This window comes from Crassostrea angulata, chromosome 10, assembly GCF_025612915.1.
Source record: "Crassostrea angulata isolate pt1a10 chromosome 10, ASM2561291v2, whole genome shotgun sequence".
NCBI classification, from domain to species: domain Eukaryota; kingdom Metazoa; phylum Mollusca; class Bivalvia; order Ostreida; family Ostreidae; genus Magallana; species Magallana angulata.
The window spans coordinates 29,161,394-29,180,116 of NC_069120.1; the positions used below are offsets into that span (position 1 = coordinate 29,161,394).

The 18,723-nt window shown below is 35.8% G+C and overlaps 2 protein-coding genes across 16 annotated transcripts in view; both read left to right on the forward strand.

Moving 5' to 3' along the window:
- The window catches only part of LOC128165382 (axotactin-like), a 48,090-nt gene extending 38,946 nt beyond the window's left edge, over nt 1-9,144 (forward strand). For 10 of the 12 annotated variants that reach the window (XM_052829860.1, XM_052829862.1, XM_052829863.1 and 7 more), the window contains 7 exons: nt 3,057-3,288; nt 3,973-4,215; nt 4,348-4,394; nt 4,715-4,871; nt 5,233-5,330; nt 6,248-6,274; nt 7,614-9,144. In XM_052829860.1, the coding sequence (XP_052685820.1) occupies nt 3,057-3,288; nt 3,973-4,215; nt 4,348-4,394; nt 4,715-4,871; nt 5,233-5,330; nt 6,248-6,274; nt 7,614-7,907 (1,098 nt within the window). In that variant the 3' untranslated portion in view covers nt 7,908-9,144. The remainder of the gene's footprint in view (nt 1-3,056; nt 3,289-3,972; nt 4,216-4,347; nt 4,395-4,714; nt 4,872-5,232; nt 5,331-6,247; nt 6,275-7,613) is intronic. The other 2 variants (XM_052829866.1, XM_052829867.1) reach the window with 1 other exon arrangement.
- Nucleotides 9,145-10,938: 1,794 nt separating this feature from the next.
- Nucleotides 10,939-18,723, forward strand: part of LOC128164987 (peroxidasin-like) — a 38,189-nt gene continuing 30,404 nt past the window's right edge. The window contains exons 1-2 of one of the 4 annotated variants that reach the window (XM_052829140.1): nt 10,939-11,467; nt 11,702-12,219. In XM_052829140.1, the coding sequence (XP_052685100.1) occupies nt 12,050-12,219 (170 nt within the window). In that variant the 5' untranslated portion in view covers nt 10,939-11,467; nt 11,702-12,049. Of the gene's footprint in view, nt 11,468-11,684; nt 12,220-18,723 lie in introns of those variants that run through there. The other 3 variants (XM_052829141.1, XM_052829144.1, XM_052829142.1) reach the window with 3 other exon arrangements.

The window sequence follows — 18,723 nt, forward strand, 5'->3', positions numbered from 1 at the left end:
CCATGCAGCCACCACACCCACACACTGTACCATGCAGCCACCACACCCACACACTGTACCATGCAGCCACCACACCCACACACTGTACCATGCAGCCACCACACCCACACACTGTACCATGCAGCCACCACACCCACACACTGTACCATGCAGCCACCACACCCACACACTGTACCATGCAGCCACCACACCCACACACTGTACCATGCAGCCACCACACCCACACACTGTACCATGCAGCCACCACACCCACACACTGTACCATGCAGCCACCACACCCACACACTGTACCATGCAGCCACCACACCCACACACTGTACCATGCAGCCACCACACCCACACACTGTACCATGCAGCCACCACACCCACACACTGTACCATGCAGCCACCACACCCACACACTGTACCATGCAGCTACCACACCCACACACTGTACCATGCAGCTACCACACCCACACACTGTCTATGCACCATGAGTACTGTAGATTCCTTATTTTACGCGAGTACTTAATTCTGCGATTCAATAATTTACCAACAAATCGCGAGAACATAAAATCGCGAATGCCGAAATTTTTTCGTAGTTTCATGTAGTTTTCATGTGTCCCAAAATTAAAAGCAAGATTCTAGAATTCACGAGATGGGCTTCTCGCGATTTTACGCAGATATTAATTCCTCGCGTTTAATTAGGATTTTACAGTATCAACAGTGAATATTGATCGTCAAACGCATATTGCTGCAAATATTCTATTGATGTCATATGATTTTGTTTGCCTATGATGCAAACATGTACATGACCTGTGTAGAACATGAATAAATGGACTGGTTTTATGTGTATACATCTAAATATCTTTCAGTTTATTGACGTTCATATGGAAAAATAGTCTTATTTTTGTGCCATATATGATTGAAAATTCAGTTACAAGAAACATATTTCATTCTTGAATTTACTTGGCAGTTCGTCTGTTTAAACTGTAAACTAAATCGTCCTTAATCCTCCTAATCCATTTTTTGCAAATGTAAAGTTAATTGAGTTATAATCTCATTTTTTAAAGTTGGATATCTATAGTTTTTTAATAGAATTTTTTAGCTCACCTGAGCCAAAGGCTCAAGTGAGCTTTTCTGATCACAATTTATCCGTTGTCTGTCGTTGTCGTCGTTGTTAAATTTTCACATTTTCAACTTCTTCTCAAGAACCACTGGGCAGATTTCAACCAAATTTGGCACAAAGCATTACTAGGTAAAGGGGATTCAAGTTTGTTCAAATGAAGGGCCACGCCCTCTTTAAAGGGGAGATAATTGAGAATTATTGAAAATGTGTTGGTATTTTTCAAAAATCTTCTTCTCAAAAACTATTTGGCCTGAAAAGCTAAAACTTGTGTGGAGGAATCCTCAGGTAGTGTAGATTCAAGTTTGTTCAAATCATGGTCCCTGGGGGTAGGGAGGGGCCACAATTGGGGGATCAAGTTTTACATAGGAATATATAGAGAAAATCTTTAAAAATCTTCTTCTCAAAAACTATTGGGCCAGAAAAGCTCAAATTAAAATGGGAGCATCCACAGGTAGTGTAGATTCAAATTTGTTCAAGTCATGGTCCCCGGGGGTAGGGTGGGGCCACAATTGGGGGATCAAGTTTTACATAGGAATATATAGAGAAAATTTTTAAAAATCTTCTTCTCAAAAACTATTAGGCGAGGAAAGCTCAAATTTGAGTGGAAGCATCCTCAGATAGTGTAGATTCAAGTTCGTTCAAATCATGGTCCCTGGGGGTAGGGTGGGGCCACAATAGGATGAATTTTTAAATAGGAATATATAGAGAAAATCTTCAAAAATCTTCTACTCAAAAACTATTAGGCCAGAAAAGCTCCAATTATAATGGAATCATCTTCAGGTAGTCTAGATTCAAGCTTGTTCAAATCATGGTCCCCGGGGGTAGGGTGGGGCCAAAATGGGGGGATCAAGTTTTACAAAGGAATATATAGAGAAATCTATAAAAATCTTCTCAAAAACTATTTGGCCAGAAAAGATCAAATTAAAATGGAAGCATCCTCAGGTAGTGTAGATTCAAGTTTGTTCAAGTCATGGTCCCTGGGGGTAGGGTGGGGCCACAATGGGGGGATCAAGTTTTACATAGGAATATATATTAAAAATCTTCTTCTCAAAAACTATTAGGCCAGGAAAGCTCAAATTTGAATGGAAGCATCCTCTGGTAGTGTAGATTCAAGTCTGTTCAAATCATGGTCCCTGGGGGTAGGGTGGGGCCACAATGGGGGGATCAAGTTTTACATAGGAATATATAGAGAAAATCTTTAAAAATCTTCTTCTCAAAACTATTTGGCCAGGAAAGCCCAAATCTGAGTGGAAGCATTTCCAAATCGAATATAGATTCAAGTTTGTTAAAAAAATAATCAAGTTGAATGGTGAGGCCACAGTGGGGAATGGATATTTACATAGGAATATATAGAGAAAATCTTTAAAAATCTTCTTTTTAAAGACCATTTGGCCAGAAAAGCTTTAACTTGTGTAGAGGCATCCTCGGGTAGTGTAAATTCAAAATCACAGTCCCTAGTGGTAGGGCGGGGCCGTGATGGCGGTTTGAATTTTACATAGGAATATATAGAGAAAATCTTTGAAAATATTCTGGGAAAGTTTTTCGGTCCAAAACTCAATACTTAGTGTGAAAGCACAGGTTATGCAGATATAAGTTTGATGAAACCATGATACCCTAGAGAAAAGTGGGGCCACAAAATTGGGGGGGGGGGGGGGGGTATATAGGAATAGAGAAAAATCTTCTTACAGGTACAACAACAAAAGGGGCTTGGTATTTACCAAAAGAAAGAGGTGGATAAAAATTGGCAGATTTTCAATTTTTTTTAGCAAGATCTACTGTACTTAGTTGTCAAGATATTTTGATACTGTGATGCTAATTTGATCATAATTAAGGCAATTGTTGCTCAGGTGAGCGATGTGGCCCCTGGGCCTCTTGTTTTCTTTACAACACCCTTGTTTTGATTCTAGATTTAGAAATAATGCTGGGAATGTATTTATTTTATCAATAGCTGGGCGTCACGATGCCACCTTGGGACATCAGGGGACCCGATATCTATGTCATTGGAATAGGAAACAATTTCACCACTCCTGGACCAACCACTACCACCAGCTCTACCACTACCTCAACCACTGAAATGGTTACCACTGTCATGTACCACCCAACCACTGAGCAGGAACCGGCAAATGTCACCCTGCTGCTGGGACAAATAACAGCAGCCACTGTGTCCTCTATGACCATATGTGAGTTTATAGTAAAGAGCAAATTCAAAGTTTAATTTCAGTTACTGTGGAATCATTTAAAATCGTCGGGGCCAATTTTTGTGGATTGTTGTTTTTTTGCTTATTTTTGGAGATGTAATTTTGTGGATGAGTTGTTTTTCAGTTTTAGTAAGAAAATTTACTCTTTCAAAACTTGTTTTCGTGGAGGACTTAAATTCGTGGGGGATAGCTACCCAAGAAAACCACAAAAATTGAGCCACCACGAATTCTAATGATTCCACAGTATTTAATATGTGGATGGTTGTACATAAGAACTAATGTTATGAACAGATACATGCATGCAGGCACAAAAGCCTTTGCATACTTGCTGCAAAAAAAAATGCCTACAAGATTTGGCTGTTGAGGTTAAAGTAGATACTCTAGTGATAAAAGAAAACACCCTTTGCATGTAGGTACTAGTACGTAAAAGTAAAGTCTTAGATAACGATAAGTCTGACATTCCTTCTACCTTAAAAATGTCCTAATGTCCTATATTGGTACATGAAATGTATTTAGAAAATTACTTACTATTAATTACTTTATTTTTATAGAAGAGCTTAAAAAATTCAAGTGGACATGTCAATTATTAATATTCAATTACTTTACATATATTAATTTGATGTATGTTCCTATCTTTATTAAGTCGTGATGTTATATTGGTTTCAGTGATTGTGTCCTGTGTGGTGACCCTCATGTGTCTGATAGCAATCCTGATCGCTGTCATCATGAGGAAAAAACGTAAACGCTATGTCACCTACGACGTCCGTAAGAAGTACATTGATGACTTTGAGATGAAGGAGCCGCTGAACCACAACATGGAGACGTACAGCCCCACATCGCCACCACCCAAAAAAGACATTCATATCGCCACATGGGATGAATTCAGCATGGTGTCTGCTACTTTAGGGCGTAAGTTGGAAGAGGAAGATTAAACTTATATATTTATAATATGCCCCTCATTTCATGAATAATTATGAAAATGCAATTTTAACGTTATTCTTTTATATTTTGTAATTCCTGGATCTCTTCTTTTCACAACAGCCAATAAAAAGAAACAAAATGGAATTACACCTGGAAAAGTTCACACAGTAAGTCCAATCTTGATGATTGGTTTAAAAGCAAGTTTTAGTAAGTTAAATGTGCCAATTTTACTGGTACTGCAAATTCATATACAAAAAATTCAATTTGATCATGATACTGTAATTTTTCAAAATAGCCAACTCTGGATAGCACTGTAAAACCAAACCTTTGCCAAAATATTGGCATTCAAATAGGTATACATCTATATACACTGTCATGTACTCTTTGGAAGTTCCTAATGGAATTGAGAGGTAAAAGATTATGACTCCTCTTTGTAACTCAGTTTGCTAAATATCTCACTCTAGCAATAATTTTTTTTTTCAATCAGTTACCTGCAGATCTCAGAAACACAGAATACCCAGTTCAGACGACATTCCTGCCGGAGGATGGAGTAAAACACCCAGTGTACAACCGTAAAAAGAACAGACCTGCCTCCTCAATATCGGAGGTCCTTGAGGAAATGGAGCGACAACAGAAAGCTAAAGGTTTGTACCTTATACAGTTGAGCAGTACAGTGAAGGGCTTTAATGAGGGCTAAGCTAGAAGCCCCCAAATTGAAATAAGCTTGACCCAGACGCCCCCCCCCCCAAATTCTTGTTTACATTTCTTTATTTAGATACATATGCACTAAGTGATGTAAGAAATCACTTGCAGATTCTTTTGATTCTTTTGTCATAAAGGTTTGTTATTGTTAAGCTTATAAATGTCAATCAGGGAGGCTTTTTGTGTGTCAGTCTTGTTTTAAAAATGAGAATTTATTGATGTGCTTTTTTGCAAAATCTCGATCTCCTTTTTTATTGTTGCTGTTTTGTTTAAGCTTTTTGCTATAAACAATTTGAATTTCAGAGCTTGGCCTTGACCCTGAACAGTTTGAAGACCCAAAGTCTCACGGAGAGGGTGAGCTAGAGTGGGACCCTCTTGTTGACCGCACCCCCCTCACACTAGTATGTACCTGCTGGTCTTTTTATTTATCTAAAATATTAGTCTCTTGCTTTATATTTTTAATTGTTAATTGTGCTAACACTTCTATTTACAGTACAAGATTATACAGTTGTTTTGTTACATTCATAGTCAAGTTATACTTAAAAAATAAACAGTATTATGTTAATTTGATTTTAAAAATGTGAGTACTAGAATTATCTAACTATAGACTGTTGTAAAACTCTACATATTTTTCAAAGCTGTTCTTCTTCACACTTTCTCATATGCAATGTGCAGGCTGTGTAATATATATGTCTTATATGTCTTGAATTGTAATTTCATCCCTCCAAAAAAAACTTTATACTTTGCTATCATTAACAAATGTATTATTATTTTATTTGCATGGATTTTATTTACTCCCATTTTGATATAACCTGGTATTTATATATCAGTTTACAGTGTATGTGAAGATAAGATAATATCATCTCCAAACCTATGAAGTATGTAAATGTATTCCATTTACTAGTACAGTGCATTCTATTTAGAAACTTTCGTGGAAAGCAGCTTCCAGTAAATCAAGTGCATACATATATGAATTTGTACATTAAAAAAAAAGCCAATTGATCAATGCCAACTATTGCACATTCTAAATGATACAAGCAATTATGGTAAAAGCCCAACATATTAGAATTCAGTGAATCTGAAACATTATATTCTAAAATTGCAGACAAAAATTGAAAAATATGAAGTGTTCACAATTCACATTGTTGTCCATTGCTTTTTGTGGTCATTTGTGTGTTGAATCAATACACTGCAAACCATGTACAAAAGCATTTACAGCTACATGTATGTCACAAACATTGCTTACTGTTGCAGCATTTTAAGTGTTACTCGATGTTTTGAATGATTTCCGATTTTGACCATATTTTTCGTTCACTAGGGAATTCACCATGACACAATATACGAGGTTTGTATAGTTTACAGTAATCTGACGTTTTGCATCGGAGCAAACTCTGGTTTCAGGACGCATTGGGGTGGCTCTAGATCTCTCTGCAGATCTCTAACTTCTCTTGTCTTCTCTAGATTAAGTTCTCTTTGTGACTCTGTGATTTTTCATCTCTTCCTCTGCCTCTCTTCATTAACCTATGTTTGTTTAAAAATCTTTTCTTCGAATTTGAAACAGTCACTATAGACTCCTAGCCAATTTGATTTTTAGTTTAACATTGATGGTGTTGTAATTTTTAGCAATGTGATACCACTCTCTCCTTCTGTGTGTCATCACTGTTTATCTGTCTGTGTTAAATATTGTGTGCTAGTTGTGATGTGACATTTACTCATTTACCAAAACTGCCTCTGAGCTCGAGATACTCATTCTATAATGCCAGCTGATAAGATGCTATTCCAAAACTTTAAACCATGTATTATACCATTAATTTATTGAGACTGAGGCAATTTTTAGATAAATGCAGTAATATGATAGCAATGTATGTTCATTCTATGCTTGAAAGATGAATAGAATTTTAGATTCCTTTATAAGTTTTTACACTGATAATGATTGTAGAAACAGAGAGCTTCATTGTATGAGGCCATTCGAGATGCTTTTGCATTGCTAAATTCAAGGAAATAGTTTGAGGAGAATTGGACTCTGCCATGCTCAACATGTCTGCATTAATGTAGACAAAGGGTATATTCATGCACAGATTCAAATAAAAAGATGTATTTATTCATTCTGATATGGTAAATGGTATAGTGGATTTTTATCTTACACAAATAGTCTTGGTCATCAATCGTAGAATGACATTGAAAAAGTAACAAATAAAAGCATTAAAATTCAATGCACTTTATATAATCATTAGTATTTGAATTTAAAGAGCAATAAATCATTGGGAATCATAGAAATGGCCAAATAGATGATTGGTAAATCTTCCAGCATAAACATATTCACTGTTCCTGGGTTGTGGTTCTTTCTGATTTCTAATGGCTTTAGCAAATTCAAAAGGTATAAATGCTTTCAGCTTTTATATTAATTTAATATTTCAATATTGTCATTTGTGTAGTACATGTACATGTAAATGGATAACTGTTATTCTAACTTTAACTAACAGCTTTCAAGCATTCGTTTCAACCCTGACATTAATGTCTTATTGTGTAAAACTATCATGATTTCATTCCGGGTTTTTTCTCCTTATTATTATTTTTTTTTAATAATTTAAATTAATTTTTCTGTAGTTTTCTTTTTTGTTCCCCTAACATTCTCCAATTTTAATCTGTATTGGAAAGAATCTCACTGGTATGTTTATTTTTAGACCCAGGATGAAGATTCGGACAGTAAAAGTCGTGCTACATCCTCTGAATCGGAGGACCCGCTAAAAGTATTAGATCAGCAGGAGGACCTGTTACAGGAATACAACGGAGACAGCGGATACGAGGCGGAGTCCCAGCGTAACGGGGACGACGACCTTGACCTCGGAGAGTCACTAACTCCGCCCACCCCTGATAGCTCCAAGCTGTATTATGACATTACAGGGGTGCCGGAGTCGCCCAAGTGTACCTCCACTCCATACAGACTTATTATTGAATCGGAGGAGCAGTTCGTCTAGTCTCGTTGTGTGCGAATCCTGGTCTCTAAATATCCTTGTTTCTGTTTGTATTATGTTTCTTCTTGGTGCTTTGTTAAATCGGATGTCTCAATCGTATGCTCACTTAATTTCTTATTACATGTTCCAAGTACATGTAAATTGTGCAGGAGTTGCATGATATTTATGTGTTCAAGTACTGATATCACCTGGCGGAGGAGAAAAATGCTACGTTTTAACTGACATATGTACCTGCTTTCCGAGAGGAGAATTGTGGTAATGTGAACAAAGGGATAAACTTTGTGTCTGATAATGATAGTTTGATTATTCTTTTGAAGAATATATTGTTCCTTAAAGTTCACATGGTTACAGAAAAGTCTTTATTATATAAAACTGCTGGAAAATACTATACCTAGATTACAATGCAAAACAAGATATATATTGACTTTAAAATGCATGAGTTTGGTATATAATTCTTCAGCTGTAATAATATGTTGTTATGGAGTTGTAGATTGAACACATTATTAAGTCTTTCTCTGATTTTGATGCATAATTTGTTTTATAGATTTGTTGTGTATTATGTATATGTATGTCATTCCAGAATGCTTTAGAATTGTGAAATGGAATCGACTTGGAAATAGTTGAAGATAGCAATGAAACAATTCACTGCTGTTTCTACCTCCTTTTAGTGTCTTTGAAAATTGCATGTGTCAATGGTATATGCATGTATATGAATGAAATCAAATTACTTCTTTCTTTTTTTTTACTCAAGGTTGTAAGTGCTTCTCAAGAACTGATTTGCAACACAATGTGATGGCTTTATAAAGCAATAATTTGTCATGTATATATGTAAAACTTGTTTTTTTTATTCAAACATTCCAATGCTGATTTACATGTATTTTATTTATTGCCAATATCATGTGAATGTACGTATATGTAACTGAGCTTTTAAAACAAATTTTCTATCTTGTCTCTATATAGATTATACGTTTTTAAAAATATTTGAAAATTATGCTTAAAATCTCAAGAGGACAAATATTCATTAAGATTACCAACAAATTTCACTTTGGCATGTTCTTAGAGTTATCTTTCCTTGCTCTGTATTTATTATTAAGATGTTTTCTTATTCAAGGCAGCAATAAAAAGTATTTGTGGAGATGGTTATTGTAGGAATAATCATCCAAATTCATTCTGATAATGTTCACATTTTCTCACATTATTTGTATTACCAAAGAACGTGCAATAAACTTACTATAACGTTTTTTTCTGGCATTTTTTTTCCAATATGAAGATTTTTACTGATTCTACTAAAAATCGGGGGTAGGAGGATGCGAGTCTTTCACACCATTTGAACAGTTATTGATTAAGGGCTTGGTTAAACATTTTCACACATATAAGAAGCTTTGGATTGGGTATATTTCTATTATTACCCCCACCCATCCACCAAGTTTTGAAAGTATTCACCACGCTGCTTTCTTGAAAGCATTTCAATGGATGAAAACCCTGTGGATTCCGACGCTGCATGAAGAAGTTTCGTCCATCTTCGGTCATGTATCACGGTAATAAAGATATGAAATTGTAAATTATTTTTGATATCGGCAATAACACTCCACGCAGGTCAAAATGCACTATGGGTGTTCGTGACTGGATTCTCGAGTATTTATTAGAGAAGTCCGCCAATTGAAATTTGAACATTTTCTTTACGAGTGTCACCGGCAGACGATATATATTGCTGCCAGACGATTGTTAAATTTTTGAAGAGATTAGATAAAGAGTTTTTCGGTCGTTTAAATGGTTGACCCACTGTGATAATCCAGTGTTCTGATAGCCTTGTAACGAGATTATTCATCAAAGTGATTCCTGCCATGCTGAGTAAGGTCTCTCGTATAGCTGGTGTCAGATTATCAACGATGCGGTCTAGCGATATGCTGCAGGTTTTTTTGTCTTTTTTCGGTTGCACATTAGCCCCTTCTTATTATTTATGGTGCTAGAATTGCAAATAATGAAAAGTTTTTTCCACGGGTGTGGGTGGCCTGTTGAGAGCAATTGATCGATGCTTATTACAGCATCCATCTTTTGGGTACGTCCAAACATTTTGAGGTGTAATAAAATACTTGGCCACATTACATGTATATCCGTACGACCCTCTCTCTCTCTCTCTCTCTGGGATGGGGTGATGAATGCAAACAGAGACGAAAGAGCATTCCCAATCCCTCGCATGTCCTGATGTATCTAGATAAGCAGAGAAATCGTCAGATATTAAGAACTGATTTGCAATGGTTCACATGGATTTTTTTCTGGCAATTGCAGAAATTACCGTCTGTATTGCGTTCCATGTCTGGGGACAATTGCCAAGTGCTCCATGTTTGATATACATGTAGAAGGTAATTCGCCAATTATATACTAGTATACTGACGCTGATATTTTGTGCGTTTAATTCAGTTGAAAAATCACGCGTAAAAATGATTAAACAGATGTAACTTTATTTTCCATTTGAAGTATACAAGCATCTACTGTATTTCTATTATTCTCAGATGATGGCCATGTCTGTCCGCATCTCATAAGAGAATAAGTCGAACAGTAAATAAGGTTCCACTTTGACGCATGGCGATTGATTCTTTGTATATGGTTGTAAAATATTTTTGTATCGCTTGACACATGGGAGTGAGGGCACAAAGCAATAAAACAAATACATGTACTTAAATATTTTGATCTCAAATTGTCAGTCTGACATAATATTACAAACTTGTGGAAAAAATGGCAATTGACACGTACACCTCTCTCTCTCTCTCTCTCTCTCTCTCTCTCTCTCTCTCTCTCTCTCTCTCTCTCTCTCTCTCTCTCTCTCTCTCTCTCTCTCTCTCTCTTTGTGTGTTGAAGAAGGCACTAACCAGACAAAGGTTTCGAATTCATTTTTTTCAGCCTTGAAACTTGATCTCAAATTTAATTCAAACAGGGGTAAATAATATCCTGCTTTACTACATGACAACATTGAAATTGAACAGACCCTCCGTCAAAAATGAATAAAAGAAATTAAAATGATTAAAAGCAGCCTTATACTCAAACATCGCTTTAAACTTATTATGTGATTAACGTGGGATAATTGGGTTTACAGAAACCAATAATCTGTGGATTCAGAGATTAAATTAGAATTAGGATCAGTGGATTTACCATGTATTTTTTTTCTATAGAATTCCTCTTTCTGCTTAGGTCGACATACGCGTGACTTTACATCCAGCTGGAAAAAAAATGAAAAATATACCCAGGCGATCTAATTTCTATTTATTCCGTCATTTTCCCTTCTTCCGAAACATTTGTTACGTGGAAGATATTTTTCTTCCATTAAAATGAGGAGGACGTCGACATAGAAGTTGATGGATTTCAAAAAGATCGTCCAACTTTAATTCTTTACGGCTGACGTTCAGTGGTATGGGGTTACATTGACACAGCTAGGACTTCTAAGTAATCAAAGATGTTGATATCATTGTGACCTACGGAGAATTCTGACATTGTTGTATATCTAAACAAAGGAACAAGGATCTGTCCTGTAGGTCGATGTCTTTTTCTTTTCTGCTGTTAAAGAAGTAAGACAATTGACTTTGTTCAATGAAAAAGTTATATTGAAAGGAAGGGGGGTATAGACAAAAAAACAACTAAAATTAAACTTCAGTTAACTTAATGAGTTTTTTCCATCAGCTGACATAAACTGGTAAACATTTATCGAAGTGCCTCCTCTCTCTCTCTCTCTCTCTCTCTCTCTCTGCCAGATAATACTGACATATATAAAGTAGCTACATGTACACCAATCTTCACTGTAGATATAGGAGAGGACACGCGAGTGACGAACAGTCAAGTTCCCGCGAATAAAGACAGAGGCACCCCCTGATGTTGCATGTTGTGATGAGCCCTCCGAAATCCTTAAACGCACCACGTAATCTTATGCCTGTCTATTAAAGCGTCGAGATGCCAGTTATTTGACAGAGCGAACGCGTGTTTGAGTGGGTTGGGACGTTCACAAACGTGCACTCCAATACAAAAATGTCAACATCGCGTACTCCTGTATTGATCAGCTGAGCAGACGATACGAAGCAATTCAAGAAACTGAAAGAAGAAAAAAAAAGTTATTATAAACAATAAAGTCGGATTATTGAAATTCCGAGGACATCATGGAATGGATTAAACATTTGTGCATTGTGATTTTATTGTGTGCTACAAATGTACTTTCTCAGGAAAATTGTCCCGAAAAGTGTGTGTGTATTCGGGGATCCACAGTGCGATGCATGTTTCTACAGTTGGACCGGGTGCCTTCGGGAATCCCCCCTACCACAACAGTTCTGTACGTATTTTTTTAAATTTTCTTCTCTTGTGCATATCCAAGTAGTAATTATCACACTTACAAACACTTACAATATAGCCGAAATCATAAGTAGGTAAAAAAAGGGTTGGTGAAATTTTTTTTTTATGGGGGGGGGGTGCTTGTCTTGGCTGTATGGCGTTCAATTTGTAAATAGGTTCATAATAAAGAACCCAGTCTGTCTATTAAATATTTAGCAAAAGAGTCAGTTTTTGGGTGATAGAGAGCATGTTTTTTAAAAACACACTTGGGCACGGCATACTCTAAAACCTGGCCTGGCCTGGCTTGGCCCCATTGGCCTGGCCTGGCCTCAAAGTTGGCCTGGCCTCACTTTTGGCCTCAAAATTGGTTTGGCCCCAATTTTTGGCCTGGCCTCAAAAATTGGCCTGGCCTGAAATTTGGCCTCTACAAAAATGTTTGGCCTCAAATTTATTTTTATATTTTCACATATTTGATAATTTTTATTGATTTATTTTCAATCCATATTAAACATCTTACTTGGTGGCTTTAGTGTCTTATTGTGATAGTCTTTTAAAAATAATAGGTACAATTGAAAATATAGTACTAACAATGTATATTTATGAACAAAGGTATGTCGAGTAATTCTTTCTAATTGATTTTTATTCAGCGGCAATCAGCCTGTTTGAAATTCTTAAGAACTTAAGAATGTGATTTTTGCCCTGCCATTGTATAACCATGGCATGTTTTTGCAATGTATTTAGATCAAACTGCTCTCAGGATTTGACAATATCTATGTAACTCATCTTTAAACAACAACTTGTTTGATAAAAAAATATTGGAAGAGGCCAATATTTGTTCTAACCAACACAAAAGGTCACAAAATGTTTTGCTTTGTTCAAATTTTGATGTGACAATTCCCCATTGTTTCCTAAATATACAAGCAACACATGCATGAAACTCTACTCTAACCAGGAGGTGATGATTAATGACCATCGCCGAGTCAAGGTATTGGAGGATGCAATGTTGCAGTTGTTCACAAATGCCATTAATTAAATTAGACCATGTGAAATGTTAAATGACAGGATAGGCGATGAATCTGACCCCAATGTAGCAGATTAGCGACAGAAAAGATTGATATTGAATTTCTGCTGGGGAGGGAAATTTGGGCTTGATCGGTGTTGACAGGTAATGTAAACAAACTGCAAATTTTAAAGTGCATTACACAGTTATAACAATATAATGCTATGAACCAGTTTACAAATGTTTTGGATATCAATCAGGTCTGTCTCTTAAAATGACGTTTAACTTTTAAATTGGAGGGAGAGGGGGGGTGGCGACTCTTAGTTTTAAAGTTAATCGCTTTGGTATTGGCATAATCTATTAGAGCAGTGATGTACATGCATGTCTTAGGAATTTTCTGTGTGTTTAGACATGGATTAAATTAATCACACTTGAAAAATCGGTCACTTGTATATATTTTTTCATATTATTATTTTTTAAACAAAAAAAAGCACTGAATCTTCAATTTCTAAAAGAAATCAATAAAAATTCAATCTAAATCTAAGAAAATGAGAAAAAGAAAAATTTTAATATTTGAGGCCAAAAATTTTTGAAGAGGCCAAATTAGGGGCCAGGCCAAAATTTAAGGCCAGGCCAAAATTTGGGGCCAGGCCAATTTTGAGGCCAAAAGTGAGGCCAGGCCAACTTTGAGGCCAGGCCAGGCCAGGCCAATGGGGCCAGGCCAGGCCAGGTTTTAGAGTATGCCCTTGGGCACCATCTCGTTGTATTTGACGTTTGGTTGAAAAATTGCCCAGCCACTTCCATACAAAGAGGGGGCACCTGTGTTTCACCTGTATAACTCTTATCTTAATGATAACACACCTAGCAGCCCATACACAGAACTACTCAGTCAGACGTATCACTTCCACTAGAATTCACCTTCAAAATATAAACATGCATGTCATAAAGCTGACTCTTAGATTTAATGAAAGAGAGAGAGAGAAAAAAAAATCAAAATTGGATAAAATTTGCATTTTCTTTAAACGCGCTGCCCACGTTTTCAGTGACAGTGACAACAGATTATGGAATATGTAAATAGTTTTCTCTTAGGATTAAAAAGTCAGATCTGTGAAATATGAGGGTTTTAAAGTCCTAGCTTACTTCAACTGAGTTTGATTTGATTTCGGAAGGATTTTGTTGTTTCTTGCAATATGATAAAGGGAAAAACTTATATCCAATTTTACTCTGCTAAAGGGACCTGAATTATGGAAACAGGAGGAATTGCTTACAAGAACATATCATTTTAACACTCATTTTCAAAAATATATAGAAAACTATTTTGATTATATGATATTAAAAACAGTGTAAAGTGTATTTCAGTTTGCTGCAAGAATTTATATTTTCATTGGTGAATCACACAGCTTTGAAAACATGTTCAACATGGGTGTATGAAATTTTTAATGATAAGCAGTAATGACTCTTATGTAGGCTGAACGATTTTATTACCAGCTTAAAAGATCAAATAATTCTAAAAAAGAAATTGAAACTGAGGAAAAGTAAAGGTTCGTTTAGTGAAGTTAGATTTATCTAGAGCACTCAGAAAACTATTGAACCTTGTTATGAATAGGTGCAGATGACTTTATTTTAATAGTTCAAAACTCTTTAACATGGATTAAATCCAGGTTTGAGAGAGAGAGAGAGAGAGAGAGAGAGAGAGAGAGAGAGAGAGAGAGAGAGAGCACCACTAATTACATGCAAGTGCATGTTTGATTTAACTTTTTTATTTTTTTTTAAATATGCTAAAATAAAGGAAATATTATTTTTCATTGCCAAAAATTAGTGGAAAAAAATCAGAAGACCACCTGGGTAATCAGGTATTTATATGGGATCAAAATCTGCTTATGTATCTGGAAAAATTGAGATGTTATCTCAATATTTGTTTATGCAACCGATTATTTACCAAAGGATTGACCAGTCAAACATAATACTGACCAGGTTTCTCTCTATCAACTGACCCCAGGGGCCATTTTTCAGTAGAAAATTCAATATCAAGCTTTTGTTATCTTATTTTCTGTTCGACTTTAACTTGCATTGTCAAAGGGTCCCATATACATATAGTCTCCATTAGAAGAATGATGTCTAAATTACCTATCTACCATCTATCAGTGTGTGTCCTAATTTGACGTGAAAGGCTTGTAAAGGGATTTCTGAAGCACAAATTTGCCTAATTTTGTAGAAGGAGGGTAATTTGAAATAATTGTTCACTGTGGAGGGACGTTTGATTAATTTCCATGTAATTTTAACACCCTTAAATGGCTTAATTCTATTTAATGGGCATTTGTGTAAGATTAAGCGGGGAATGCATGCTGTATGCGGCTCCTGGCTAGTATAATAAATCAGCTGTTTGAACCAACTCACCTTCTTTGTTCGTAGATCTTTCCATGGCAGAGATGTCTTCATACATTGCATCGAGTCAATAATAATATAAGCACTGTGACTTGACAACACATTTGCTAAGCCTGTCAAAATACAAACAAATAAATCAAAACAAGGTATAAAATGCAAACAATTTTAAGTGATTGGACAATTGAATGCATTTCAAGGTGCAAAGAGAATTTACGGAAACAGTGGGGGGTTTGAGTAGCGCATGACGTGACCATTTCCTTTATAAATTTGGAGTCACAAAAGCTTCCTTCAAAAATTCTTGATGATGTAGTCATTGAAACTTAAAATGGGGGAAGGAGGTGTAATTAATATATAACAATCAAAATGCAGAAGTAGCTGGTACTGTGAAGAACTTCCTTCCCATGATGATTAAAAACTTTTTAAATAAGTCAAGTGTTGTTTTCATTTTTTTTTTTAAAAGGAAGGTTAATCTAGTGCACAAACCAAAACGTTCATTTTTCAATGTCAAGAAATGCAAATAATGATTAGGAAATTACAAGTCAGTCTCTAGCTTCCTATGTCAGCGTTACCTCCTGGGACTTCAAAGTTTTATATTTTTTTTAAAAATGTGATTACATAATTAGTGCATGCATAATCAGAATGTGCCATATTTAATTTGATATTTAATATACTGTCTGGTCTGTACACCTTAGAAGTTGGTACCATTTGGGAGGGGGGGGGGGCTGCAAAACAAATCACACATTTATGAAAGACCTTGACTTCATAAAATGCAAATATAGTGGCATGCTAGACAGTGCTCTGAATTTAAATATTATATTAATAGCAAAAGTGTACTTTAGGAGTGCACTTTTTATAAGCCGAAAACCAAATGCTTTGTTCAAGATATATAGGTACTAAATCTGAAATACCACTCTCCTAAGAGCATCACTGATATGCACATGTACGTACTTCCATTCACCAGGTGTTCATTAAACAAAAAAAAAGACACTAAGGCTGGGTGGCAATACAATGTTCATGTATTGGTGTACGAAAGTTACATGTGTAAATGGTGTAATGCATGAGTACAGTTTTAATCCTCATGCATCAAGATAAGCATTGCATAAGTTATGTGTAAAAAATAAATTTACTAGGTCATTTGTCAACTTTATTAGTGATGTATTTAAAAATAGATAAAATCTTAGGAACCATTTCAATTTAGAAAATAAATGTTCTCTTATATGCCCTGATTGGAGAATGTTCAGTATGTAGGCAATCTGAGAGAGTTTGATAGCAGTGAGCTCCAGAGATAGCCACATAAAATCGCCACTGTTTATTCTACCATCAGATTCTATCATTAAATTAGAAATGTCTCTTTAGCCTAGATTTAATGGCTTAGACATAAATTGTTTGAAATTTCAGCCATTTAGAAAGTATTGTAATGTGTCTGATTTGCCTGCATGCTAATATCAATTGTTGGTAGAAGGCAGATGGCGGGGAGGGGAGGGGGGGGGGGGGTTTGATGGTGGAAAAGGGGGGGGGGGGGGGGGTTGAGATGTTTGACGTCTTCTTGTTTGAAAATTAACACCTAGCTCATGCAAGAACTTACTGAAAAGAATGTCTACCCTTTTGTAAATTTTTTTTTTTATAAATGATAGAGAGTGGTCATTGAACTTACACTGTCACAATTAATGGAAGTTCAGGTGAAGATGTATGGGGAGCAGTTACTGGTAGCTGTAGCCAAGACGACCCTAGGGCTACTCAGGAAACCGCATTATCTACTCCACCCCGTGACTGCAGATGATAATTCTAGTGGTGACAAATTGGATGGAATGATTTAGTTTCTCCCTCCCTCCAAATCTATAAATATGTCAATTACTTGACTGGTCTGGTGCTGTTGCAGGGAAATCTCAGCTACTAGAGGTTCCCCCTGCACCTGTTAAAGTGTTTTTGTATGCATGTATGTTACACAATAAATCTTAAGACCTCTTGCCAGGCAATTGGTAGACTTTTTGTTAAGTGGGGAGATTATAAATATTTTTCTATGATGTGCAGGTGTACATGTATTTCTTTGTTAACGTGAACCTTTTTATAACTACATCTATAGTCTGCATGTCCCAAGATATCCTTGATTCAGATTATATATTTGAATTTAATGCTCATAATTAGTATTAAAATATCTGTATGGAAAATGTTATACATTCTAATGAAGAGATATACAGAAAATAGATTAGTGTAAAAAGTGGAGATAAACACAATTAAGATCCATGGCAATTTACAACTGTGTATACAATTTATAACAATCTGAATCAAAATGCTCTTGTCTTTCATCAAGTGCTTATTATAGTAGATGAGCAACCCCCCCCCCCCCTTCCACTTTTTATTACAATGTATCAGCATCAAAGAAAGTGCTTGGTTTATAAAGAGGGGGAAAAAAAGATAGTGTTCAGATTAGGTTAGAGTGGCAGATGAAGTCCCAGCTAGCTTCATAAACACACACAGCAAGTGGCACATGGCGTCTCTGGGTTTGGAGGGGGAATATGGACAGAGAATTTCTTGACTCTGACATCATCATCCCTCCAGACACCCCAGCTGGTTCACCGCTGCCGTGATTACCTAACAGATGCAACACTTCAGTGAACTTAAATTTCTTTGTGTCATATTATTCAGATGTTTCAAACCTCTTTATATTTGATAAATTAGCTTGTACCGGTACTTAAATTGTAAATATCATTCATAAATTTTTTTTTTTAAGTAGAATGATGTAAGCTTTATTTATGTCAGCTCTTTCCTGTTCTAAAAATTAATCATAAGCATTTGTTAATTGGTAAAAGTATGAAGATGCTATAAGTTACTGTATACAAAGAAATATTCACTGTTGTTTAATTTTTGCCCCTTTTGGCCTTGTTATCAGCAGGCGAATTTTACACTGGGTGAAATAATTAAAAAACAACTGTGTTAATAAGAAAGAATATATATATATTTCTTACTGTGTTTGGGGCAATTCAAGATGAGACGAAACTGTTTTCAAGTGTAGAAGGGCAAAAATATCATAGGGCGAAAATAACACGAATATATAAAGTATGTTCCTTGTCACACTTTACACACCAATACGATTCTTTTTTATCTGATTTCTACATCTAG